This window comes from Borostomias antarcticus (genome assembly GCF_949987555.1).
Source record: "Borostomias antarcticus genome assembly, chromosome: 34".
Classification (NCBI taxonomy): Eukaryota; Metazoa; Chordata; class Actinopteri; order Stomiiformes; family Stomiidae; genus Borostomias; species Borostomias antarcticus.
In genome coordinates, this window is record NC_140267.1 from 4,089,203 (window position 1) to 4,116,702 (window position 27,500).

Genomic DNA, 27,500 nt, shown 5'->3' on the forward strand with positions numbered 1-27,500 from the left:
CAGCTGCCCTCCACCCCCACACAGCTGCCCTCCACCTCCACCTCCACACAGCACCACCACATTTGCACCGATGCTGGATCTACAGTATCTGAACCAATCACAGGGTCCCGATGGGTCATGGAATTTCTGGAATATCACGGAATTTTTAAAAGTCTATTCCAGACGTGGAAAGTAAGGGGATTTGATCATTTTTGGAAATCAAGGAATATCAGGGAATTTTGTTTGTAGCACATTTATATTTGAGTTGCCATTTATCAAAATATCATATTTTCCACGCAGTAGTCTTCTTCATCGGGTCATTTCACGCCTTTCCCTAATTGCATGAGTGGTTGTTATGGTTACTCATTTTTTTCCCAACACATTTATCCACTTCCTGCTCATCGGTCGGACGTAGAGTGGGAACGTTTTGGAAATGATGGATATGTGAGTCTTTATTCTGCTCTTAGCTGCGACGCAGGTTTTAAGGACGGAGATCTCTTCATGTCCTACAAGAGCATGTTCCAGGACGTCCGAGACGCTGTCGACTGGGTCCACTTCAAGGTGACGCAGACTTAAGTCCCTATTTAGGACTTACTCTTATCCCTAAGATGTTTCTCATAGTGTCACCAGAAGTCCTCATTCGATGTTTGTTGTCACCCAACCTCCTTCAGGGAACTCTGAAAGAAAAGACGGTTGAGAACCTGGAGAAGTATGTGGTTAAGGATGTAAGTACGCTTGTCGAGTGTGAGTGTGAGTGTCCAGAGAGACCGCCTAGCTTGTAAGCTAACTCTGGTCTGGACCTGATTGGGAGCACTCTTTTCTTCTCTTCCCAAGGGGAAGCTCCCTCTCTTGCTGAGTCGGATGAACGAGGTGGCCAAGGTGTTCCTGGCCACCAACAGTGACTACAAATACACAGAGGTGACACCACACGGCCCTGCTGCTCCAATCACATTACTACACCCATAACATCAATCACATTTACTACCCCCATAACATCAATCACATTTACTACCCCCATAACATCAATCACATTTACTACCCCCATAACATCAATCACATTTACTACCCCCATAACATCAATCACATTTACTACACCCATAACATCAATCACATTACTATACCCATAACATCAATTACATTACTATACCCATAACATCAATCACATTTACTACACCCATAACATCAATCACATTACTACACCCATAACATCAATCGCATTACTATACCCATAACATCAATCACATTTACTACACCCATAACATCAATCACATTACTACACCCATAACATAAATCACATTACTATACCCATAACATCAATTACATTACTACACCCATAACATCAATCACATTACTATACCCATAACATCAATCACATTACTACACCCATAACATCAATCACATTTACTACACCCATAACGTTACCTCATCAATCACATTTAATATACCCACGTTACCTCATCAATCACATTTAATATACCCATAACGTTACCTCAATCACATTACTACACCCATAACATTACCGCATCAATCACATTTACTACACCCACATTACCTCATCAATCACATTACTACACCCACATTACCTCATCAATCACATTACTACACCCACATTACCTCATCAATCACATTACTACACCCGTAACGTTACCTCATCAATCACATTACTATACCCATAACATCAATCACATTTACTACACCCACATTACCTCATCAATCACATTACTACACCCATAACGTTACCTCATCAATCACATTACTATACCCATAACGTTACCTCATCAATCACATTACTATACCCACAACATTACCTCATCAATCACATTACTACACCCATAACGTTACCTCATCAATCACATTACTACACCCATAACGTTACCTCATCAATCACATTACTATACCCATAACATTACCTCATCAATCACATTACTATACCCATAACGTTACCTCATCAATCACATTACTATACCCACAACATTACCTCATCAATCACATTACTATACCCATAACATTACCTCATCAATCACATTACTATACCCACGTTACCTCATCAATCACATTACTACACCCTTAACGTTACCTCATCAATCACATTACTATACCCATAACGTTACCTCATCAATCACATTACTATACCCATAACATTACCTCATCAATCACATTACTATACCCATAACATTACCTCATCAATCACATTTACTACACCCATAACGTTACCTCATCAATCACATTACTATACCCATAACATTACCTCATCAATCACATTACTATACCCATAACATTACCTCATCAATCACATTACTATACCCACATTACCTCATCAATCACATTTACTACACCCACACCATTACCTCATCAATCACATTACTATACCCATAACATTACCTCATCAATCACATTTACTACACCCATAACGTTACCTCATCAATCACATTACTATACCCATAACATTACCTCATCAATCACATTACTATACCCATAACATTACCTCATCAATCACATTACTATACCCATAACATTACCTCATCAATCACATTACTATAACCATAACATTACCTCATCAATCACATTACTATACCCACATTACCTCATCAATCACATTTACTACACCCACACCGTTACCTCATCAATCACATTTACTACACCCACACCGTTACCTCATCAATCACATTTACTAAACCCACATTACCTCATCAATCACATTTACTATACCCACATTACCTCATCAATCACATTTACTATACCCACATTACCTCATCAATCACATTTACTACACCCATAACGTTACCTCATCAATCACATTTATTATACCCATAACGTTGCCTCATCAATCACATTACTATACCCATAACGTTACCTCATCAATCACATTTACTACACCCATAACGTTATTTCATCAATCATATTCACTATACAGTATACCAACAATGTAACCTTATCAATCACATTCACTATATACCCACAACATTACCTTATCAATCACATTCACCAACAATATTTACGTTATCCATGGCTTTCACCAACAATGTTACCTTATCAATCACATTCACTATACAGTATACCAACAATGTTACCTTATCAATCACATTCACTATACAGTATACCAACAATGTTACCTTATCAATCACATTCACTATACAGTATACCAACAATGTTACCTTATCAATCACATTCACTATACAGTATACACTATATACCAACAACGTTCATCAATCCTGTCTTTTTATCATCGTAGAAAATCATGACCTACCTGTTTGACTTCCCTCATGGGCCGAAGGTAAGACAAGCTCAACTTTTTAATCAATACCTATCATAGATCAACATCAGTACAGAGCATGCTAAGTGTGTGTGTGTGTGTGTGTGTGTGTGTGTGTGTGTGTGTGTGTGTGTGTGTGTGTGTGTGTGTGTGTGTGTGTGTGTTGCAGATAGGCATGCCCCATCGGCCCTGGCATTCCTACTTTGACCTCATTTTGGTGGACGCCCGCAAGCCTGTGTTCTTCGGGGAGGGAACGGTGCTACGTCAGGTTGACACGGTCAGTCCCCGATTGTGTGTGTGCGTGTGCGTGTGCGTGTGTGTGTGTGTGTGTGTGTGTGTGTGTGTGAGAAAGAGAGATGAATACACATGAGCATGTCTGTGTTTATTATGTAGAGAAATTTACATTGTTTGTTTATGAACACGCATGAACATGTCTGTTTATGTGTGTGTGTGTGTGTGTGTGTGTGTGTGTGTGTGTGTGTGTGTGAGAGAAAGAGAGATGAATATACATGAGCATGTCTGTGTTTATGATGTAGAGAAATGAACATTTCTTTGTTTCTGAACACGCATGAACGTGTGTGTTGATCACGACCCTTGACCTCTCGACTGTGCTGGGTGATCACGACCCATGACCTCTCGACTGTGCTGGGTGATCACGACCCTTGACCTCTCGACTGTGCTGGGTGATCACGACCCTTGACCTCTCGACTGCTGGGTGATCATGACCCTTGACCTCCCGACTGTGCTGGGTGATCATGACCCTTGACCTCTCGACTGTGCTGGGTGATCATGACCCTTGACCTCTCGACTGTGCTGGGTGATCATGACCCATGACCTCTCGACTGTGCTGGGTGATCATGACCCTTGACCTCCCGACTGTGCTGGGTGATCATGACCCTTGACCTCTCGACTGTGCTGGGTGATCATGACCCTTGACCTCTCGACTGTGCTGGGTGATCATGACCCTTGACCTCTCGACTGTGCTGGGTGATCACGACCCTTGACCTCTCGACTGTGCTGGCCGCAGATCTCGGGACGTCTGAAGATCGGCACGTACACCGGACCCCTGCAGCACGGCATCGTCTACTCTGGAGGTACCTCTCACTACACACACACACTCACTATACACACACACACCAACTCACTACACACACACACTCACTCACTACACACACTCACTACACACACACACACACTCACTACACACACACTCACTACACACACACGTACACCGGACCCCTGCAACACGGCATCGTCTACTCTGGAGGTACCTCTCACTACACACACACACACTACACACACACTCACTCACTACACACACACTCACTACACACACACACTACACACACACTCACTATACACACACTCACTACACACACACTCACTACACACACACTCACTCACTACACACACACTCACTACACACACACACTACACACACACTCACTATACACACACTCACTACACACACACTCACTACACACACACTCACTACACACACACTCACTACACACACACGTACACCGGACCCCTGCAGCACGGCATCGTCTACTCTGGAGGTACCTCTCACTACACACACACTCACTACACACACACTCACTATACACACACACTCACTACACACACTCACTACACACACACACTCACTATACACACACGTACACCGGACCCCTGCAGCACGGCATCGTCTACTCTGGAGGTACCTCTCACTACACACACACTCACTACACACACACTCACTACACACACACACACACACTACACACACACACTCACTACACACACACACTCACTACACACACTCACTCACTACACACACCAACTCACTACACACACCAACTCACTCACTACACACACCAACTCACTCACTACACACACCAACTCACTACACACACACACTCACTCACTACACACACACACACACTCACTACACACACACACTCACTCACTCACTACACACACCAACTCAGAGTGTAAGTAAGTCAGAAATAACTTCTGAGATTAAAGTCAGAATTTCTGAGATTAAAGTCAGAAATAACTTCTGAGAAAAAAGTCAGAATTTCTGATTATTTTGAAATCTATTTTGAAAATGTATGTCAAATATATATATATACTCCTGCTCTCTCCTCTCGCAGGCTCCTCAGATATCGTGTGTGACCTGCTGGGGGCCAAGGGGAAGGACATCGTCTACATCGGGGACCACATCTTCGGGGACATCCTTAAGTCCAAGAAGCGCCAAGGCTGGAGGACGTTCCTGGTGATCCCGGAGCTGGCCCAGGAGCTGCACGTCTGGACCGACAAGAGCTGTGAGTCACACACACACACACACACACACACACACACACACACACACACACACACACACACAGTATGTAGATCAGTATATTAATCCAGCTCCTGTCTTCCAGCCCTGTTCGAGGAGCTGCAGTCTCTGGACATCTTCCTGGCAGAGCTCTACAAGTGAGTCATCCTGGACCTGCTGGTCTTGTATCTGGCCTCGTCTAGTCTAGTCTAGCCTAGCCAGTAGGCCTGGGCACAGTCACATGCAGATGGAAGAGGTCTGTAGTGATCTACTGACATGGGTGGTCTGTAGTATGTTTGCCATGTCTCTCCTATGATGTTATTAGCTTCTCTTACTCTGAAAATGTAATTTAATGTTATTTATTGCTTTATAAATGTTCTTAGCCGGTAGACAAACATACTCCAGGAGCTTGCTCGATCGCCTTGTTGAGAGGGGTCAGGGAAGAATGTTTACAGCTCACTTATCTGGCCCACGGGTGATTACTGTTTTTTTGCTTCCCTCTGGAATATGTAGAGAGTGGGTCGTATGCCCACCTCCCTTGTTCTCTGTAAAGCACATTGTGTTGCCTCTGGGTATGAAATGCGCTATACAAATAAAGCTTTGATTGAGTGATAGTGATCTACTGACGTGGGTGGTCTAGAGAGATCTACTGACGTGGTCTCTCCACAGACATCTGGACAGCAGCAGCAACGAGAGGCCGGATATCAGCTCCCTGCAGCGGCGGATCAAGGTGCACTACACACACACACACACACACACACACACACACAGACACACACACACACACACACACACACACACAAACACACAAAGACAACATTTACATTATATACATTTATTTTTGATTTTGATCCCATTTTCACTCAATTTGATAGCCAGTCACACCTGACCTATTGTCCAATTGTCACCTATCGCTGCTGTGGAGGGTCCTTAAAAGTAGCGGTCCAAAACACCCCTCTCTCTCTCCCTCCCTCCCTCCCTCCCTCCATCTCTCCCTCCCTCCCTCCCTCCCTCCCTCCCTCCCTCCCTCCCTCCCTCCCTCCCTCCCTCCATCTCTCCCTCCCTCCCTCTCTCCCTCCCTCGTCCAGAAAGTGACCCATGACTTAACTGCTCTCTCCCTCCCTCCCTCTCTCCCTCCCTCCCTCCTCCAGAAAGTGACCCATGACATGGACATGTGCTACGGGATGATGGGAAGCCTGTTCCGCAGCGGCTCCAGACAGACCCTGTTCGCCTCCCAGGTCATGCGCTACGCCGACCTCTACGCCGCCTCCTTCATCAACCTGCTCTACTACCCCTTCAGCTACCTGTTCAGGGCCGCGCACGTCCTGGTGAGTGTGTGCGTGTGTGCGTGCGTGTGTGTGTGTGTGTGTTAGGGCTGGGTATCGAGTCGAATTTCAAGAATCGATTCGATTCCGATTCACAAGGTTTGGAATCGATTATCACGATTCGATTCGGTTAGTGTTACTAAAACCTGTTTTTTTTAGCTGTAACCTTAATTACATGACTGCCAAGTTATGCAACACATCAATACTAGGGCTGGGTATCCATACTGATTTACAAAAATGAATGAATGAATCATTGAATGAATTGATGAACTATTCATTCCTTAATTTATTCATTCATTCATTAAATAAAAGATCGATTTTGGGATTCATGAATCGATTCTGAATCATTTGATTCAGAATCGATTCAGAATCAATGAATCGATTTTTTAAACCCAGCCCTAGTGTGTGTGCACATTACTGTAGTATATAAGCGAGTAGGGGTGTGATGATACACTGAGCTCACGATACGATACACGATATCGGGATCACGATATCAATACGATATTATAACAATATTTTTAACAAAATCTGAATGATGAATATACAATGGAAAAATAGTATTTTATTCAAAAGAGAAAGAGAAATAAACGGTCCAAAAAAAATGACTGGAGGTGAATGGGCGGCCGTGTTCGGGTGGCTCTCTGGCGCCCCCCCTTGGGTTGCAGGTGGCGGGGGGGCGGTGCGGTGTACTCCGGGCTCTCCCCTCCCCACACACCCCCCAGTCCAAACCGCTCGTCTCTAGCACACACACACAGGGAGCTGGCTTTGTTGTCTGTCGTTTTTAGCAGACAAACTTGCTAACAGACAAACAAACAAACCCCTCCACACGCGCCACCCGAAACATTTTCTGGGCACCCAAAACATTTTCTGGGCGCCCAAAGTCACTTAATAAGTAACGGGTGGGTTACGAGACAGTTTCTCATCTCAACGATGCATATCACCATCATCACGTTTTTATATCGCGATATTTCGCAGAACGATATCTCGTCACACTCCTATAAGCCAGCCCGTATTCTCCGAGTCTGGGTTCACCTACGATATAACACGTCTGCAATCTGTTTACCCCGCCACGCCTCCCTCCCCCCCTCCCTCCCCCAAACGCCACGCTACGCCTCCCTCCCCTCCCCCCCCCCCCACGCCACGCCACCCAGATGCCCCACGAGTCGACGGTGGAGCACGAACACGTGGAAATCAACGACACCGAGTCGCCGCTGGCCACGCGCAACCGCCACTCCGTGGACCTGCTGGAGTTCGAGTGCAAGCGGCACCAGCTGACGCGCTCCGTCAGCGAGATCCAGCCCCCGAACCTGTTCCCCCAGACGCCCCAGGAGATCACGCACTGCCACGACGAGGACGACGACGAAGAGGAGGAGGAGGAGGAGGAGGAGTAGAGGGGGAGGGTGGCAGGCAGGGAGGGGTGGAAGAGGAGAGGGGAGGACAGGAGAGGTCGTGCTCATCCAGGATCGGCTCATCTCTCTTCTCTATCACGGAAGAATAGGTCAACACTGGCTCTACTGTACATGTACTGTAGGTGTGTCCCCAGGGGCAGGTGTATTCTGCGTTGGGTGGCTAAAGTATGTTGTTTACCAAGGTCACTGTAAAGAATGATAGACAGAATAAGGAGAGAGGAGATTGGAGGTTTGGGCGTTCCCTCTCATGGGTAGGCCTCTACGGTAAACACATTCTCATTAGACCTGTATAGATCCAAGCGAGGCTCGCCAAAACATTTCCTTTTCTCGTCCGAGTCGAATTCCAGACGCGCTCCGGAGCGACTTTTAACGGGGGGCGCCGCGCCGCCCGAAACCACGGAAGATGGTTGAGTGACTGGGGCTCCCTGCTTCACCCCACGCCCGGCCTGTGCCGTCTCGAAAACACGGCTCGCCCTCTATCACAGTGACAAACCGTGCACTCCAACCCACTACTGCCCCCTAGCGGTCATTGTGCCAAAGTCGAAGCTTTATTGGAAGTCATTTGCGGACCTAGTGCACTAAATTAGCAAGGACACTTTGGTTACTGCTTTGACCCCCTGGAGGGCACATGATTGCAGTTTATAAGGAGTACTATGTGTACTAGACGGACAGGACAGTATGGGTAGTATAGTGAGTTTATCTGTAAACAGCTACAGAAGTATTTTTTTAAAGGAGGGCGAGTGCGTGCGCACGTGTAAAGATGGCCGCCGTGGCACTTCACAGCTGTCGGGAGGAATGCGAAAAATACAAATATCATATTACACACAGCAACGAGTTCAAAGTCATATAGCCAGCCGCAGTTGAAATCCTGTACTGGGGTCTGGTTACTCACACTGGGAAGACCCCCCCCCCAATTCACCTAGCCTGAAACACCCCCCCCAATGCTGTGCAATAGACTACTTTTCCCAGAATTCATTGCATCACAGCTGTGCTCAGCCAATCATTTCCAGTGTGAAGTGGACAGCACTCAGGGTTACTGTTCTGTAGCTTTGTACTGTACATCTCTGGACCCCGCCATCCACACTGTACTGGGAAGCACGTATATAAGCAACATGTCGCCTTTTTGTGTGAAACGTGCATCGCTCAGCTGTCTGAGACGGTCGCTGCTGCTTAGACCCGCTCGCTGCTGATTGGGTGTGGTCAGTGGTCAGTTTATTTTGATGATGTGTGACCGAGAGAAAGAGGACAGCAGGGAGTTGAAGCCGCTTGCTAGTTAGTGACATGATGCTGCCTCAGTTCTGGAAATGCCGCATGTCTCACCTGCCTTTGTCCGTTGAGCTAACTATCGATCACGCCGATGCTGAGATGTTATCAGATAGTCACCGATGGGAAACATACAGGCTAAAGCTTTGACTTTTGCCAAACACTGTATCGCCGTTTGTCGTTGAATCCACAAAATATTAGCACGTATCATCTCTTAGTGACCAGTTTCAACAATATGGACAGTCACACACTCAGAATAATCCTTTAATTTCAGCTTTCATCGAGGTACAGACTTGTTTTAATGTACCTCGTTACTTACACTATGTGTTGACTATGCACATATATGCATACGCGTTTGCATTTAACCATGACCCATGAACTGGTTCAAGTTGCCTTAGCCTATTTCTAGTTTATTTTTAACTCCCCCCAATGTGGGTCAAAGGTCGTTCAAAGGTATTATGTCGGATGCAAAGGGAGGTTTGTTTTATTGTTGAATAAAGATGTGGAGGCTGTTTCTTGGTTGTATTTTATTGTTTGGGTCTGACTGCATCAAACTGTTCATTCAGATGAAATGTCAGATGTGGGATTTGAACTCCTGTATAAAGTAAATGGAACTTAATCCTTTAAAATAAAATCTGTCAGATTTTTCATGTAGTAACACATGATTTGCATGGTCTGTTGCAGTGAGAAACAAAAACGACTTACTACCTAAAATAGTAAACTGTACCCAGGTATCTCATGAGATTTCTTTTGAGAATTGCTTTCCTTAATGTTACTTTGTCTATGCATGTTCTGCTGTTTTTGAATTATGTTTCCAACCATGTTACTAAGTGTTAATTGGGGGTATGTCCTTTTTAATGTCAAATAAAGCATAGCCAGTATTTTCTCCCTGTCATTCAATGAGTCACTTTACAACTTAATCCCAGATGCTCCATCCACTCCCATAATGTTCCAGCAGGGGGCGACAAACAGCATCTTCCCAAGTAATGGACTCCCTCCATGTACTCCCGGCTGTGGCTCAGTGGTAGAGCGGGTCGTCCAATGATCGCAGGGGTCGACGGTTCGAATCCCGCCTCCTCCCGTCCACATCTCGAAGTCTCCATGGGCAAGACACAACCCCAAATTGCTTCCAACGAGCAGGCTGGCACCTTGCATGGCAGCTTCCGCCATTGGTGTGTGAATGAATGGGTGAATGAGAGGCCAATTGTAAAGCGCTTTGGATAAAAGCGCTATATAAGTGCAGTCCCATTACCATGTGTTATGTCATAGTACATTTGAGCATTTGCATTGATCCATCTCATGACTGCTTTGGCAACATAACTTCAGATGAAAATGGTTAAAGTCCAATAAGTCTATTGGCTGCCGAGGCCTCCTGATTTGATATCTTTGCTGCCATTTTGTTATTGCAGGGAGGAGCAGAATTGCAGAATTTGATTTTTGTCCAGCCTCTGAGGCCATGGGCCCTTGTCACGCCACCCGGAGGCCTTGAGGCTGATAAGACCACATTCCTGCTGGAGGAAGAACATTCTCAAGCTCAAGGTTCCTTATTCCGAACCGCAGGCCTCAACCGATACGATACGAGCCTTTATTGATCCCCAAAGGGGGAATTTGATTTCTTTCAGCAGCTTTCAGACAGCATACATATCCACACAGAGTATGGGAGTAGATAGGTAAGGATAACACAGTATGTGCAGTACTAAAACACAGGCTGCCGTTCATCTCTATAACCCCCAAAATAAATACAATCTACAGTCATAATGCATAATACAAGGAGCCAGCCTGCTCATTGAATTTGGGGTTCAGTGTCTTTGCCCAAGGACACTTTGACATGTGGACAGTAGGCGGGATTCGAACCCCCGACCCAACGATCATCGGACAACCTGCTCTACCTACTGAGCCACACCCCCCCCCCTCTCCCCCGCCAATCAATACAGCAGATATTCAACGAGTGTTGGGAGGAGGTGTGGAGACAGATGGACCGCCAGGGTCACTCTCGAGGACAAGCAGCTGTTTAGCCTTCCGAGGTCTGATAGTCACCCTGGCAACGTCTCACGCACCGAAGACCCTCTCGGGAAGACTACGCACTTATACCGTAGCCTCTCACCGCCATGCTGCTGATCACCCCATGATGACGCCTCGTTCCCAGCATGCTTAGCGACAGTTTCATCCCCATATTGGTCAAGTAGTATGAAGCAAGAATTTGTAATCTGGGTTTGATCCAAATCTTATGCAGTTAGATACACTTTATTACACTTTTTAAAACGAATAACATCAATGTACATCAAGTTGCAGTTAGATACACTTTATTACACTTTTTAAAACAAATAACATCAATGTACATCAAGTTGCTATTTGACACCCAATATTGGGAGAACAATTAAGTCAGAACAAAAACACAACACTGAAATGACAGTCAACCAATCTGCTCTTTTTAATAAGACAAAAGCGATATGCAAATAACATCACTGAAGACAAATTAATAAATAAAATAACCAATTTCATTGTCATACTTTCTCAAGCCTTCTTGTTGTGGCCCGATGTCAATAGAATGAGTGGTTTGTTTTTTGGTCTGGGTGTCTAGACAACTCTGTCGACAAGAGGATCCCAGAATGCAACAGTGTGCCCAGAAATGAACGTCGCATTGGGATCAGGGTTTATTTGGATCTTCCGAATCCATCAAAGGCAAATATGTAGATGCTGTTCTTGGATTTCAGCATCTCAGTGCTCAATCAATTTGGATTTATATAGCGCCCTTCATGATACCCAGAGCGCTTTACAGAGTCCAGTATTCATTCAGACAGTCATACCGGTGGTGGTCAGATACATCTGTAGCCACAGCTGCCCTGGGGCAGACTGACAGAAGCATGGCTGCCAATCAGCGCCTACGGCCCCTCCGACCACCACCAACATTCATTCACATTCATTCGTTCATTCTCAGCGCTGACATCACTTCAACAAGTGTCTGAGTTGATCCTGAAGGTTTTTCGAGTGTTCCACACTAGGAAGAGAAGGAGAAAGCGTTTCATTTACTGATCTGATCCGTGTTGTCAAACCGTGTTATGACTTCCTACTGCGACAATGATGCAAATCCTTTTGTAAACATTCCTGGTTTATATTTTGACTTACTTCTTTTGAATGGCCTCTTGTCTGTGTGATAAAAGAGAGACAGTGAGTGATAAGTCTGGTTATTATTTCCTGCTCACAGCCAAGATTGGGAACACCGGGGGACTTACTGATACTGCAGATGTGTTGTGATGATGGACATTTTTCTTAGGCTCTGTAAATCAGGGAGGAATCATGTTAGAATCTATCAATCAATCAAAGCTTTATTTGTATAGCGCATTTCATACCCAGAGGCAACACAATGCGCTTTACAGAGAACAAGGGAGGTGGGCATACGACCCACTCTCTACATATTCCAGAGGGAAGCAAAAAAACAGTATCACCCAGGGGCCAGATAAGTGAGCTGTAGAAATTCTAGGGTGATGTTGCTTATTTGCTCACTGTAGCCTTTTTCAAGACTATATGCTCACACCAGTCTTTACTAATGAGGGTCAGGGAAATAAAATCACGTGATTAGAGTTAGTTTAATATAAAAGCACGGATAGTCAGCAACCAATGTGGACCAGACGCTACTCACATCTTCCGAGTGCAGAATGGCATCCTCCTGAATGACCATATTCCTGGCGGCTTGACCAAGCAGCTGTAAAAACACATCGCTATGAATTACTGGAGAAACTCATAGTGAACCAACTCCCTAGCGTGCTTTCTACACAGAGAGAAAGAAGAAGTCTTTATTGTTTCACATGGCATGTGTAACGAGGAGGCTAATGTAGAGTAGTCGTCCAGTAGTGAGACTCACTCCCCTAGTATAAAGGATGTACTAGCAACCCTGCATAGGATGATATCACTTTTGGCGTAGTTCTTAGCACATCTGACTTGCAAACGCAAGGTTGCAGGTTCGAATCCAGCCCTGGACAATCCCTTAACATGGGTCAAACGAACCAGTGACAGAAAAACACAAGTTCATCACACATGCACATGTATGTATTCAATGTTTATAGTTGAATGAATGGTGAATATAGTTGTATCACTACAGTAAAGCTATTTTAAGCTGTCCTTGTGTGATTCCCCTCGTATATACATTGCATTTGGAGGAAAGGATTGAGTAGTGTGTGTAGGAGAGGATCATATTATTATATTATTACCTAGCACTAGCCTCCTAGCTAATAAGCTTCAGATACACGTTTCAAAAGGATGCAAGTCAATAAAGAAGTGGTTTTATTTGTTTACCTCTTGACTACGGGATCCCTTTAGCACCTGCCGGGTCAGGGCGATCACATCCCCGCTACAGGAGCCCACTTTATCGGACAGGAGACCTTTGACAGACTGACCGAACCTGGGCTGCGGATCAGAGGACGCCATGGTTGTTTTGAGGAACTACGGAAAGCGAGAGGGGACGCGGGTTAGTGCTACCAGCGTTTTAATTAAGTTTCATTTCATAATTGTGTTAATTGAATCCACGCATGTTGGCAAAAAGATTATAAAGGGGGAAATATCATCTTTAAACTGAAAAATGTTAATTTGATAATAAAAGCCATGACCATGGTCAGACTAAAATTCAGACTATCAATCATCTTTCTGTTGACAATTTAAGTATCCGAATAAGAAATAAATACAGGCCTAGTTGAGGGATATAAGGCTATTGACATTTTAAAAGCTAGCACTTATAAAATACCCCCCCCCCCTTCCAAAAAAAGATGTAAAAATCAACCAACTAAAAAGTCTATCAGTTATCTTTCTATTGAAAATGTATGACGTTTTTTTTTAACCATTTATCTGGATAAGAAAAAAATGTAGGCCTATAGTTGAGAGATATTATTGACATTTTAAAAGATAACATAAAAATGTTCTTCTAAAAAATAAAAAAAGATTTTTTTTAAACAAATCCATGAGCCCAAAACTCTGACCTAAATTATTCAGTGCATCAAAGTACATTATCTTGTTTGATTTGGCAAGAACCGCAAAAGATTATTCCGGGTCAAGGTGATGGCATTGAAGGAGCGGCTTCCACCCCCCGTCCCTCGCTGATGGCATTGAAGGAGCGGCTTAAAAACCCCCCGTGGCCCTCTCTCACGCCTCTGTGGTGGTTATCCCGTGATCGGTAACGACCACAATGTCTTGGTTCTTATGCATCTGTGTACTATCCGTGTTTGTTCTAGCTCTCCTCCTGCAGGAGAAGCTCCGGAGGTCCCTGGCCCCTGGGGGCCCCCCGCACCTCCCCGCGCTCCCGCTCATCGGCTCCCTGCTGAGTCTCTGGAGCGCGCTCCCGCCGCACCTCCTCCTCCACGCGCTGCAGGAGCAGTACGGACGCACGTTCACGCTCCTCATGGGCGCGCACACGGTCGTAGTGGTCAACCATCACACGCACGCAAAGGAGGTGCTGCTCAAGAAGGGGAAGACGTTTGGTGGAAGACCCAGAACAGTGAGTTGGTGAATGTACAGTATTTTGTATTTTAATTTATTACTGTTAAGCACTCTGTGCATCCGTGCTGTGAAGGGCGCTATATAAATAAAGCTTACTTACTTACTTACTTGTGCAGGTCTCTTAACTTTGGAGTTGTTTGAGCAGCTGTTCTAAATTTATTAATTAATTACTAATTATTCAATTGATGTCTAAATGTCCGTTTTCTGACTAGAATGAATGCGAGGATTAATATAGGCTACAACTATAGATGTTTTTTTTTTTTTTTTACAGTAGGCTACATCATCTGTTGTGCTTTTTTGGTGAGGGAGATGATGGTTTGTTTTGGGTTTTTCCAGAAGGAACTCTGAAAATCCCACGCAGAGTTCCTCAGCCCACATGTAGACAATTAGCTAGTGATTGCGCAACACCCCCCACCCCCCACGAATGTCCCCATCCAGGTTAATCACATTATAAACCTTATATAATAATCCAAATGATCATGTAGCCTACGTAGTATCACGACAAAATGCACTCCCAAATTGCAAAATGTACTGTAGCCAACAATATAAGAGTAAAAAGGATTAAAACATACAATATAAAGCCTATTTTGAACTTGTAGGCAAGACATTGTGGGACTTGGTTCATCAAATAAAAGAATGACCTCCATCAATCCAAGTCAGCCCTATCTAGCCTTAAAGTCGCACTGAAATGAAAAAAGCATTCTGTCCCATTTTGGTTCACATAATTAGTCATAGTGTTCACCTATTCAACGATGTATGTCAAAAGAATTACAAAATTCTACTTTTGTTGTAATCTTATATCAAAGTATATAATTTCTTCCTGGAAAACGGTAGGTCACGTGCAATGACGACAACAGGTACCTTCGATTTTAGGCCAATAATCTCACGACATCCACCCGTCAATCAACGCTATCCTTCTATCGAATCTGTCTAAAGTTCTTAAAACCCGTCCACTTGTCAATGTTCCAATCAAATTCCTCTAAACACACGTCCCGCCCTCATAGCTTGTTTGCGTCGGAAATACGTCAAACTACGGAAGTTAGATGATCTCAAACGTCCGTTTCAGTGCGACTTTAATCTATTTGCCTCCTGTCTTGATGCATGAAAACATAGATCAGCTACAACTGCACGTTTTAACCTTGGCCTTGATGTCCGAAACATAGTCCCTTATAGGCTATACTATATGCCTTGTATACTGTATATATTGTTATAATATTATTTTTTACTTCCACCTTACTATTTGTATGTCTATGCCTCTCAAGGTGACCACAGACCTGTTGACCAGGGGTGGTAAAGACATTGCGTTTGCGGACTGCAGTGCCACTTGGAGATTTCACCGCAAGATCGTGCACGGAGCGCTGTGCATGTTTGGAGAGGGCTCGGCCTCCATTGAGCACATCAGTGAGTTCCCAACTGTTTTTACTTCCTGTTGCCTTTTCCATTCTTAACGGCAAAATCAAACTGACCTCATGACTCTTTCTTTGACTCTCTCTCCCTATAAACTCTCTCCTCTCTCCCATGTCTGTCGTCCCCTCTTCCCTCTCTCCTCCACACTCCTCCTGCCTCGCCCATCCTCCCTCGCCCATCCACTCTCTCCTCTCCCTCCCCTCTTCTCTGTCTCCCTCCTATCCTCTCTCTCTCTCTCTCCACCCCTCCTATCCTCTCTCTCTCTCTCTCCACCCCTCCTATCCTCTCTCTCTCTCTCTCCCTCCACCCCTCCCCTCTCTCTCTCTTTCTCTCTCCACCCCTCCCATCCTCTCTCTCTCTCTCTCTCTCTCTCCCTCCACCCCTCCCCTCTCTCTCTCTCTCTCCCTCCACCCCTCCCATCCTCTCTCTCTCCCTCCACCCCTCCCATCCTCTCTCTCTCCCTCCACCCCTCCCATCCTCTCTCTCTATCTCTCTCTCTCTCCACCCCTCCCATCCTCTCTCTCTCTCTCTCTCTCCACCCCTCCCATCCTCTCTCTCTCCCTCCACCCCTCCCATCCTCTCTCTCTCTATCTCTCTCTCTCTCCACCCCTCCCATCCTCTCTCTCTCTCTCTCTCTCTCCACCCCTCCCATCCTCTCTCTCTCCCTCCACCCCTCCCATCCTCTCTCTCTCTATCTCTCTCTCTCCACCCCTCCCATCCTCTCTCTCTCTCTCTCTCTCTCCACCCCTCCCATCCTCTCTCTCTCCCTCCACCCCTCCCATCCTCTCTCTCTCCCTCCACCCCTCCCATCCTCTCTCTCTCTATCTCTCTCTCTCTCCACCCCTCCCATCCTCTCTCTCTCCCTCCATCCCTCCCATCCTCCATCTCTCCCTCCACCCCTCCCATCCTCTCTCTCTCCCTCCACCCCTCCTCTCTCTCTCTCCCTCCACCCCTCCCATCCTCTCTCTCTCTCTCTCTCTCTCTCCCTCCACCCATCCCATCCTCTCTCTCTCTCTCTCTCTCTCCCTCCACCCCTCCCATCCTCTCTCTCTCTCCCTCCACCCCTCCTCTCTCTCTCTCTCTCTCCCTCCACCCCTCCCATCCTCTCTCTCTCTCTCTCTCTCTCCCTCCACCCCTCCTCTCTCTCTCTCTCTCTCCCTCCACCCCTCCCCTCCTCTCTCTCTCTCTCTCTCTCTCTCTCCACCCCTCCCAGTCTGCCAGCACGCCCAGTCTCTGTGCGAGATGCTGGGTCAGCTGTCGGAGGGGAGCGCGGCGCTGGACCTGTTCCCCGAGCTGACGCGCGCCGTCACCAACGTGGTGTGCTCGCTCTGCTTTAGCTCCTCCTACCGCCGCGGCGACCCGGAGTTCGAGGCCATGCTTCAGTACAGCCAGGGCATCGTCGACACGGTGGCCAAGGACAGCCTGGTGGACATCTTCCCCTGGCTGCAGGTAACGCCAGTCACAACAAAGAGAGAAAGTATTATGTCACAACTTATGGGTGACAAATTCCTCTCGTTCTGTCCTCCGTTGCTGCGTTAGAATGGGTAGGACGTTCAGCGTATGACCACTTCCTGTCCTCACCAAATGAACAGCAGGAAGTGAAGAAGGGCAATTAGATGTAACATAGGCTGCGTTCCTAATCGCATACTTCTACTACTTACTACCAGTACCTACTACAGCTGCCCTTAGAAAGTACGTACTTTGCAAGCAGTAGGCATCCAATTGGGACATACTACCTTGTCATAACATTGCGCCTTGAAATTAGCCCACATCCGTCGCCGTCCATAACACGACCTTCGTCTACAGCTGTCACGACTCGCACATGTGACGCACATTTCCGCTGCGCACAGGATTGTGGGTCAGAATAGCCAGAAAAGCCTGCTGGCTTGCATACTGCGAAATACGACCGGATGTAGTAGGACATCCTGGTATTTTTGCCATACTGCATGTGGCATACTATGTATTGGGACATACTACATCCTGTTTTGGCGTACTATGTACAGTAGTAGGGTAGTATGCGATTCGGAACGCAGCCATAGTCTTCTTGTTCTCTCTCGCTCTCTCTCACTCTCAGGTGTTTCCAAACGCCGACCTTGACCGGCTAAAGCAGTGTGTGTCAACCAGAGACCGCCTCCTTCAGACCAAATACGAACAGCACAAGGTAGGACTGACCTCTCTTGACCTCAGATATGACCTCTCCTGACCTCAGATATGACCTCTCTTGACCTCAGATATGACCAGCAGTAGGACTGACCTCTCTTGACCTCAGAGATGACCTCTCTTGACCTCAGATATGACCTCTCTGGACCTCAGATATGACCTCTCTTGACCTCAGATATGACCTCTCTTGACCTCAGGTATGACCTCTCTTGACCTCAGATATGACCAGCAGTATGACTGACCTCTCTTGACCTCAGGTATGACCTCTCTTGACCTCAGGTATGACCAGCAGTATGACTGACCTCTCTTGACCTCAGATATGACCTCTCTTGACCTCAGATATGACCAGCAGTATGACTGACCTCTCTTGACCTCAGATATGACCAGCAGTACGACTGCCCTGTCTAGACCTCAGCCCAGCAGACTGACATGTGAAGGGATGATGCCGGGGCGGCTGTAGCTCAGTTGGTAGAGCGGGTCGTTCAGTGATCGAAGGGTCAGTGGTTCGAATCCCAGCTCCGACTGTCCACATGTCGAAGTGTCCTTGAGCAAGACACCTAACCCCAAATTGCTCCCAATGAGCAGGTTAGCACCTTGCATGGCAGCTACCGCCATTGGTGTGTGAATGTGTGTGTGAATGGGTGAATGAGAGGCCGTTGTAAAGCGCTTTGAGTGCCGCTAAGGTGGAAAAGCGCTATATAAGTGCCGTCCATTTACCTCCTCACAGGCAGACTACAGTGACCATGTCCAGAGAGACCTACTGGACGGTCTCCTGAGAGCCCAGCGCAACGCGGAGAACCACAACACGGCCGAGATCGGCACGGAGACGGTCACTCTCACCGAGGACCACCTGCTCATGACCGTGGGGGACATTTTCGGAGCCGGGGTGGAAACCACGACGACGGTGCTCAAATGGGCCATAGCCTACCTCATCCATCACCCACAGGTGGCTGAACCCGTAGTGTGTGTGTGTGTGTGTGTGTGTGTGTGTGTGTGTGTGTGTGTGTGTTTGTGTGTGTGTCGGATCTCTACTTCCAAACAGGAGATATGTATAAGACATATCTGATTGTATGTGTGTGTGTGTGTGTGTGTGTGTGTGTGTGTGTGTGTGTGTGTGATCAGGTGCAGAAGCGTATTCAGGAGGAGTTGGACGGTCAGGTCGGGGGGGACAGAGCCCCCCAGCTCAGTGACCGGGGCAGTCTGCCGTACCTGGAGGCCACCATCAGAGAAGTGCTCCGCATCCGGCCTGTGGCCCCGTTACTCATCCCTCACGTGGCCGTCACAGACGCCAGGTAAACTCTCATCCCTCACGTAGCCCTCACAGACGCCAGGTAAACACTCATCCCTCACGTAGCCGTCACAGACGCCAAGTAAACACTCATCCCTCACGTAGCCCTCACAGACGCCAGGTAAACACTCATCCCTCACGTAGCCGTCACAGACGCCAGGTAAACACTCATCCCTCACGTAGCCCTCACAGACGCCAGGTAAACACTCATCCCTCACGTAGCCCTCACAGACGCCAGGTAAACTCTCATCCATCACGTAGCCGTCACAGACGCCAGGTAAACACTCATCCCTCACGTAGCCCTCACAGACGCCAGGTAAACACTCATCCCTCATGGGTTTAATTAGGTGGGTTTAGTTAGGGGGGTTTAATTAGGTGGGTTTAATTAGGTGGGTTAAGTTAGATGGGTTTAGTTAGGTGGGTTTAATAAGGTGGGTTAAGTTAGATGGGTTTAGTTAGGTGGGTTTAATTAGGTGGGTTAAGTTAGATGGGTTTAGTTAGGTGGGTTTAATTAGGTGGGTTAAGTTAGATGGGTTTAGTTAGGTGGGTTTAATTAGGTGGGTTTAGTTAGATGGGTTTAGTTAGATGGGTTTAGTTAGGTGGGTTTAATTAGGTGGGTTAAGTTAGATAGTTAGTTAGGTGTGTGTAGTTAGGTTGTTTGTTTGTGCACCCACACACACTTAACACTCTCACTCTCTCACACAAATATACCGTGACAAAAACGTTCAGAGTTGATCTGAAACTCACATTTTCAACGTCTGTGTGTGTGGCAGTATCGGGGAATTCACCGTGAGGAAAGGCGCTCGCGTCATCATCAACCTGTGGGCTCTGCACCACGATGAGAAAGAATGGAAGAATCCGGAACTGTTCGACCCTGGTGAGATTAAACACATCAGAATATGAACTGTTCGACCCTGGTGAGATTAAACACATCAGAATATGAACTGTTCGACCCTGGTGAGATTAAACACATCAGAATATGAACTGTTCAACCCTGGTGAGATAACATACATGTCAGGCGAATATGTTGTATCTATCTATCTATCTATCTATCAATCTACAGATAGATTGATCGATCTCCTAACATGGTTAACTGGGACAGGTAACATATATATAGTGGTCAACTACATGTACGTCCACAACACGTCCATAACATGTCCATAACACGTCCATAACACATCCATAACACGTCTGAATTGCTTTTTCCAGCAGTTTGCTCAGGGAAGAATGTTTACGCTTCACCTTTTCCGGCCCTCTGGTGAACTGTGTTTCTGCTTCCCTCTGGAAAACTAGGGATAGGATCATTATGTACATTCACCCCTCTCTTCCTCTCTTGCGTTGCCTCTGTGTATGAAATGCTCTATACTGTACAAAAATATGATTGGATTTGTTGTCCCCTCAGGTCGGTTCCTGACCGAGGATGGGACGGGCCTCTGCGTCCCCTCGCCCAGCTACCTGCCGTTCGGGGCGGGGGTCCGGGTGTGTCTGGGGGAGACCCTCGCCAAGATGGAGCTCTTCCTCTTCCTGTCCTGGATCCTGCAGAGCTTCAGCCTGACCGTACCGCCGGGCCAGCCCCTGCCCAGCCTGGAGGGCAAGTTCGGGGTCGTCCTCCAGCCGGCGAAGTACAAGGTGAACGCCACTCCCAGAGCATGCTGGGAGAATAGGAAGCCCGTGTTGCGTTAAGACACGCCCCTATCATGCGCACACACACACACATAAAACTACAAAAGTCAACAGATGCTGCCCGTGTTGCCAATGCATTACATCTCCAGTCTTGTAACCAGCCAGACATCCCTGATCATGACGCCATTTTGTGTGATATCTGTATCAATACTGTAAATATATTGCCGCACACTTTATTTCCCATTTGTATAATTATTTATCATCTAAATGTATCTCTCAATGAAAGATACTTTTAAAATATTAGGGACCTTCGGTATACAGTTGGGGCGGTGAAACAAAAATAGTTTCATGTAAGAATTGCGATTCTATTCTTGGCGATTAAAGATGTATTTTCGGATTTTATCCTGTTTTCATAATAATGATGTGCTTGGGATGTATTTGTGTTTCCCGTACCCTTATGGGACCCTCTGTATTTAATGAGTTACTATATTTAATGAGTTACTATATTTAATGTGTTACTGTTTTTAATGAGTTACTGCAGTCAAATGGTGGAAATGTCATCATTATCATAATCGAATAGTCAAAAACCGAATCGAATTGGCGATAATTGATTTGATTTAGAATTGTGACCCCAATAATCAAAACTGAATTGAATCAAGAGATCACTGCTGTTTAGTATACAGTAACATTATTTAATGTTTGATGGGAAGATGAGTACAGTAGGTACATGTACTTCAAAATACTCATTTTGTTCCTGTCAATATCTGCAGAAGAAAATAAAGGAAGTGTGCTACCAAATATATAATAATGCAATGTTCCAACTGTCATTATGTCACACGGCCTGGCTAACAATCCTGCTAAAAATTACCAGCATGAATAGTTTTGTACAAAATGTTTTTATTAAACAGAAAAATATATTTTTTAGCAGATAGAGAGTGGAGATATACAGTATGCCATGAGATAGGACCAGGGAACTGCTCCAATAGCTTAACCCACCAACACCTACTAACGTTACACCAGCCATGCTGCAGAGAGAAGTGTATATATATATATATATACTTACTTATATATATATATATATATACAGAATATACTGTACAGTACAGTACATTATCCCTCTCTGAAGCTGCTCTGTTCATTATATTACTACCTTCCACATCTGAAACGACCTTTGCATTTCAATATCCAGCTTTTTAAAGAAACATCTGAGAAAACCCAGGTCGACACACAACTGTCAATGATCTCAAGTACTTGCTGTGATCGATTGAGCTCGTCTGTCTAAAGGAACCAATGGAATCATCTGAAAGTGAAGCGCTCCAGGCAAGCTCAATCAAATGGAAGAGAGATCGAGAGGATTTCAAATACAGGTTGATGCTGGGTGATAGTGAAGCAATGATTCTGAAATGTCATTTTCTATAAAAACAACAACATCCCTTGCATATGTAGGCATACTGGTGAATCCACGTGGAAGTGTTAGCAGTGTAGCTAGCCTCGCTAGGTACAGGGTTACCACTCTATGGCTAATGTCAAAATCCCAGACTTTCCACTGACTTTCAGTGACCAAGAAACTGAATTTCCATGATCGGTGATGAACAGAAAAAAACTGCCGACAAGCAGGAAGCTGAAAAACCAAGTAACCATAACAACCACTCAAGCAATACGGGAAATGCGTGAAATAACCTAATAAAAAATAATAAAAAACGAAAGAAAAAAAAAATCCCTGATGTTCCGTGACTTGGCCCAGCAAACGATCACATCCCTTGATTTTCCATGTCTGGAAAACACTTTTTTTCCAATTCCATGATATTCCAGAAATCCCATGACCTGTGGGAACGCTGTGTGGATTATAAGGTGAAGGGGTTTCGAACGCCATCGTAGATATTCTGTTCTAGAAAGGAAATATGGTTACATATGGCACTGTGGCATTACAGAAGACATGAAATCAAACTTCATAGCTCATCTGTGTGCTTTCACAGACATACCAGCACACATCTCTATCCACTCACTAGTACACCCGAGCACCGAGGACTACATTACCCATAGTGCATTCATTTATCAAATGCCCTGCAGCTTCATTTTAAGCGCGGCCAATCGGATCACCTCTGAGGCTGCTGAGGTGTGTCTGTGTCTTTAGTGATGTGTGTGTCTGTGTCTTTAGTGACGTGTGTGTCTGTGTCTGTACTGACGTGTGTGTCTGTGTCTGTACTGATGTGTGTGTCTGTGTCTTTAACGATGTCCGTGTCTGCGTCAGTGTCAGCTGGACCCTGGGGGCTGCTCCAATCACAGTACTCCTCCTCGTCGTCCTCCTCCTCCCTTCCCAGAATGCCGCTGTGCTCCCAGAGTTCCCGGCCGTCGACTTCTATCCCAGAATCCCCCGTGAAGCGGCGGCACCGGCCCGGCGTCGTCGGGTCCTTGTCGCCCAGGCGACCGTCGGAGGTGACGCGGGGGGCGCTGTCGTCCAGGGGCGCGTCACCGCCGCCGCTCTGAGAGGTCTGAGGGGGCGGGGTCTGGGGGGGCGGGGTCAGGGGGCGGTCTGAGGGGGTGGCAGGCGGAGAGGAGAACTGGAGGGGGCTGTAAGGAGGGGGGGGCGTGGCCGAGCGCTCGACTACCTCCTCATAGGCTGGCAGCAGGTAGTCTGGTATGAACCCTGAGGAATGAGAGAGTGATAGAGAGAGAGAGAGAGAGAGAAATCGGTGAGTAAACAAGCCAGATGTAAACAATAAACATGTCGTCACCCCCACTCATGAAGTTCCTTAGTGGTAATGAGAGAGGGGAAGTGTTCAGGCCGATGGTGATGACACACTGATGACACACCGATGACACACCGATGACACACTCAGTTGGGTAGGCTACTGTTGGCCAAGTCAGACCGCAAACAATTTAGCCAAAATTGATACGTCACAAAACATCGGCCACTGCCATCGGTGAATGCCATCGTATTCGCCAATGGTGGTCAACAAGGAGAATGTCAGCCAATGACGATGCGTCGGAGATGAGTGTCAGCTGGCTGGTGTTAGGGGTTAGGGGTCAGGGGTTAGGGGTTAGAGAGGAGGAGCAGGTCTCTCTGATGGTGACCCGGAGACACTCACTGAGATAGAGGGGCAGCTGGCTGTGGTTGTGGGCCTCTCTGTACGCGATGAGGTTGATCTCGTTCTGCCGGCGCCGCTGTTGGAAGCGCTGCTTGGAGCGCCGGTGCTGACACACACAGCAGCAGGTCAGGATGATGATGAGGGTCCACACCAACCAGAACCCTGCCGGGAGAACGGACCACACGTTACATTAATGTCACTTTGACCCAAAGACATTTACAATCATTGTATTTAAAGTCGCACTGAAACGGACGTTTGAGATCATCTAACTTCCGTAGTTTGACGTATTTCCGACGTAAACAAGCTATGAGGGCGGGACGTATGTTTAGAGGAATTTGATTGGAACATTGACAAGTGGACGGGTTTTAAGAACTTTAGACAGATTCGATAGAAGGATAGCGTTGATTGACGGGTGGATGTCGTGAGATTATTGGCCTAAAATCGAAGGTACCTGTTGTCGTGATTGAACGTGACCTACCGTTTTCCAGGAAGTAAGAAATTATATACTTTGATATAAGATTTTGTTTGCCATGTCTCTCCTATGATGTTATTAGCCTCTCTTACTCTGAAAATGTAATTTAATGTTATTTATTGTTCTATAAATGTTCTTAGCCGGTAGACAAACATACTCCTGGAGCTTGCTCGTCGCCTTGTTGAGAGGGGTCAGGGAAGAATTTTTACAGCTCACTTATCTGACCCCCGGGTGATACTGTTTTTTTGCTTCCCTCTGGAATATGTAGAGGTGGGTCGTATGCCCACCTCCCTTGTTCTCTGTAAAGCGCATTGTGTTGCCTCTGGGTATGAAATGCGCCATACAAATAAAGCTTTGATTGATTGATTGATTGAAGATTACAACAAAAGTAGAATTTTGTATATGCTCCAGTGTGCGGACTCTACTCTTTTTCCCTGGACAGAAAAGAGTCGTGACCGTGTTGATCGACTGTAGGGGCTTGGGAGTGATGGGGCAACCAATCGCCCAAAGGTAGCAGAGCGTAGGGATCGGTTGGGGGTGTAGGTTTGACCATGGCCCCGAGGTAGCAGAGCGTAGTGGTCGGTTGGGGGTGTAGGTTTGACCATGGCCCCGAGGTAGCAGAGCTTAGTGGTCAGGAGGGGGTGTAGGTTTGACCATGGCCCCGAGGTAGTAGAGCGTAGCGGTCGGGAGGTGGTGTAGGTTTGACCATGGCCCCCGAGGTAGCAGAGCGTAGGGATCGGTGGGGGGTGTAGGTTTGACCATGGCCCCGAGGTAGCAGAGCGTAGTGACCGGTTGGGGGTGTAGGTTTGACCATGGCCCCGAGGTAGCAGAGCGTAGGGATCGGTGGGGGGTGTAGGTTTGACCATGGCCCCGAGGTAGCAGAGCGTAGGGATCGGTGGGGGGTGTAGGTTTGACCATGGCCCCGAGGTAGCAGAGCGTAGGGATCGGTGGGGGGTGTAGGTTTGACCATGGCCCCGAGGTAGCAGAGCGTAGTGGAGGTGGTGTAGGGTGTCGGTAGACTAGTGTTACCACCACTACAGCACACTACGCATTACATTCACGCTAATACCATAGACACATGCACAAAAAAACACTGATATTCTCACTCGCTTCTCAAACACTTCTGACAACTCGGGTCACTCATTCAAAACAAACCGACCTCTAAAAAAATGAACCGCTTCAACAAACACAAGTCACCGTGACCCAGTGAGCGGTGAGGTATTAAAAAAAGACACTCGGCTACAGCGGTAACATGATAGACCGGCGGCCCGGCTGCCAACAGCTCACTTGCACAGCCAGTAAACAACCAGCGCCGACCTGACTCGAGCTAAACGGGCCGACGCTAACGTGACAGAATGGCGTCGAGCGCTTCGTGAAACGTCCTCCTTAAAGCGTGGGTTGCACCGACTCCATCTTAACTCTGATGTGAAGATAGGAACCTTTCAACACAGGTTTGAGGGAACACACCCTTGGGGGGACACTTGGGGGGACAGAGGAGTGGACAGGGAACGAGGGAGGCGTGGGTTCGATCGGGCTACTTACACCAGAGCTCGTAGTAGTGGCTGCAACACTGGGACTCTCCGCAGCAGTGGCCGAACGCGCAGACATAGCTCTGGTTGTTGGCTCCCAGACACAGCTTGCTCTGGAGAGGGAAAGAAAAGCACAACACAGTGAATCCGGTGTTTCCACATTGTTGTCGGGCACGGGGCGGTACGAACACGCACGCACGTCATTCTGACTCTAAACGCTGAACTAATTTCACAGGCTGCCTTGAATTATTACCTGTCTGATTCCTAATACGAAGGGCATGGTGTCATCGGTCAGGGAGGAAGAGGAGGGTGAGGCAGGAGGAAGGAAGGGTTGGAGGCTTGTTTGTGATATGCGCTGCCGACGGACTGAACTTCAGCGCTGTAGCGAGCAGCTTGAGGCAGTCTTGATTTAAAACTCACCACTGACCCCCCTGGATTTAGACCCCCGCCCCGGTGCCAAGGAATGCAAGTAAACAGGGGTGACAGAGGCCAGCTCAAGACACCCCTACACACACGCACACACACTCACAGACTCTCTGTCTCTCTCACACACACACACACACACACACACACTCACAGACTCTCTCTCTCTCTCTCTCTCTCTCTCTCTCTCTCTCTCACACACACACACACACTCACAGACTCTCTGTCTCTCTCACACACACACTCACTCAGACTCTCTCTCACACACACACACACGCGCACACTCACAGACTCTCTGTCTCTCACACACACACACACACACACACACACTCTCTCTCTCTCACACACACACACACACTCACTCACTCACTCACTCACTCACTCACACTCACTCACTCACTCACTCACTCTCACACCACACGCACGTACTCACACCACACACACTCACACACTCACTCACACACCACACACACACACACACACACACACAC

At 46.8% G+C, this 27,500-nt stretch overlaps 5 protein-coding genes across 6 annotated transcripts in view; 3 read left to right on the plus strand and 2 right to left on the minus strand.

Annotated features, from left to right (window-relative positions):
* nt5c2a (5'-nucleotidase, cytosolic IIa) overlaps positions 1–8,280 on the plus strand; it is a 14,816-nt gene extending 6,536 nt beyond the window's left edge. For both annotated transcript variants that reach the window (XM_084460826.1, XM_084460827.1), the window contains exons 7-17: positions 447–540; positions 651–704; positions 814–897; positions 3,212–3,253; positions 3,402–3,509; positions 4,260–4,326; positions 5,368–5,538; positions 5,641–5,692; positions 6,204–6,264; positions 6,686–6,862; positions 8,011–8,280. In XM_084460826.1, the coding sequence (XP_084316952.1) occupies positions 447–540; positions 651–704; positions 814–897; positions 3,212–3,253; positions 3,402–3,509; positions 4,260–4,326; positions 5,368–5,538; positions 5,641–5,692; positions 6,204–6,264; positions 6,686–6,862; positions 8,011–8,250 (1,150 nt within the window). In that variant the 3' untranslated portion in view covers positions 8,251–8,280. The remainder of the gene's footprint in view (positions 1–446; positions 541–650; positions 705–813; positions 898–3,211; positions 3,254–3,401; positions 3,510–4,259; positions 4,327–5,367; positions 5,539–5,640; positions 5,693–6,203; positions 6,265–6,685; positions 6,863–8,010) is intronic.
* pcgf6 (polycomb group ring finger 6) overlaps positions 1–27,500 on the plus strand; it is a 50,006-nt gene that overhangs the window by 19,622 nt on the left and 2,884 nt on the right. The gene's annotated exons all lie outside the window — the stretch shown is intronic.
* On the minus strand, positions 11,880–13,956 carry borcs7 (BLOC-1 related complex subunit 7; the record flags this gene model as incomplete). Its single annotated transcript, XM_084460819.1, has 5 exons — positions 11,880–12,529; positions 12,658–12,678; positions 12,765–12,808; positions 13,172–13,234; positions 13,825–13,956. 5 exons carry the CDS (start codon positions 13,954–13,956, stop codon positions 12,478–12,480), a joined length of 312 nt encoding a protein of 103 aa, XP_084316945.1. The 3' UTR covers positions 11,880–12,477.
* On the plus strand, positions 14,708–21,556 carry cyp17a1 (cytochrome P450, family 17, subfamily A, polypeptide 1; the record flags this gene model as incomplete). Its single annotated transcript, XM_084460913.1, has 8 exons — positions 14,708–15,016; positions 16,281–16,419; positions 17,639–17,874; positions 18,500–18,586; positions 19,313–19,531; positions 19,708–19,877; positions 20,647–20,750; positions 21,276–21,556. The coding sequence occupies 8 exons, from the start codon at positions 14,708–14,710 to the stop codon at positions 21,554–21,556; spliced, it is 1,545 nt and encodes a 514-aa protein (XP_084317039.1).
* Positions 23,341–27,500, minus strand: part of wbp1la (WW domain binding protein 1-like a) — a gene marked incomplete at its 3' end in the record, with an annotated part of 5,202 nt that continues 1,042 nt past the window's right edge. The window contains exons 2-5 of the mRNA XM_084460914.1: positions 26,600–26,699; positions 24,586–24,747; positions 23,703–24,143; positions 23,341–23,384 (exon numbers count right to left, since the gene is read on the minus strand). Of these exons, the coding sequence (XP_084317040.1) occupies positions 23,341–23,384; positions 23,703–24,143; positions 24,586–24,747; positions 26,600–26,699 (747 nt within the window). The remainder of the gene's footprint in view (positions 23,385–23,702; positions 24,144–24,585; positions 24,748–26,599; positions 26,700–27,500) is intronic.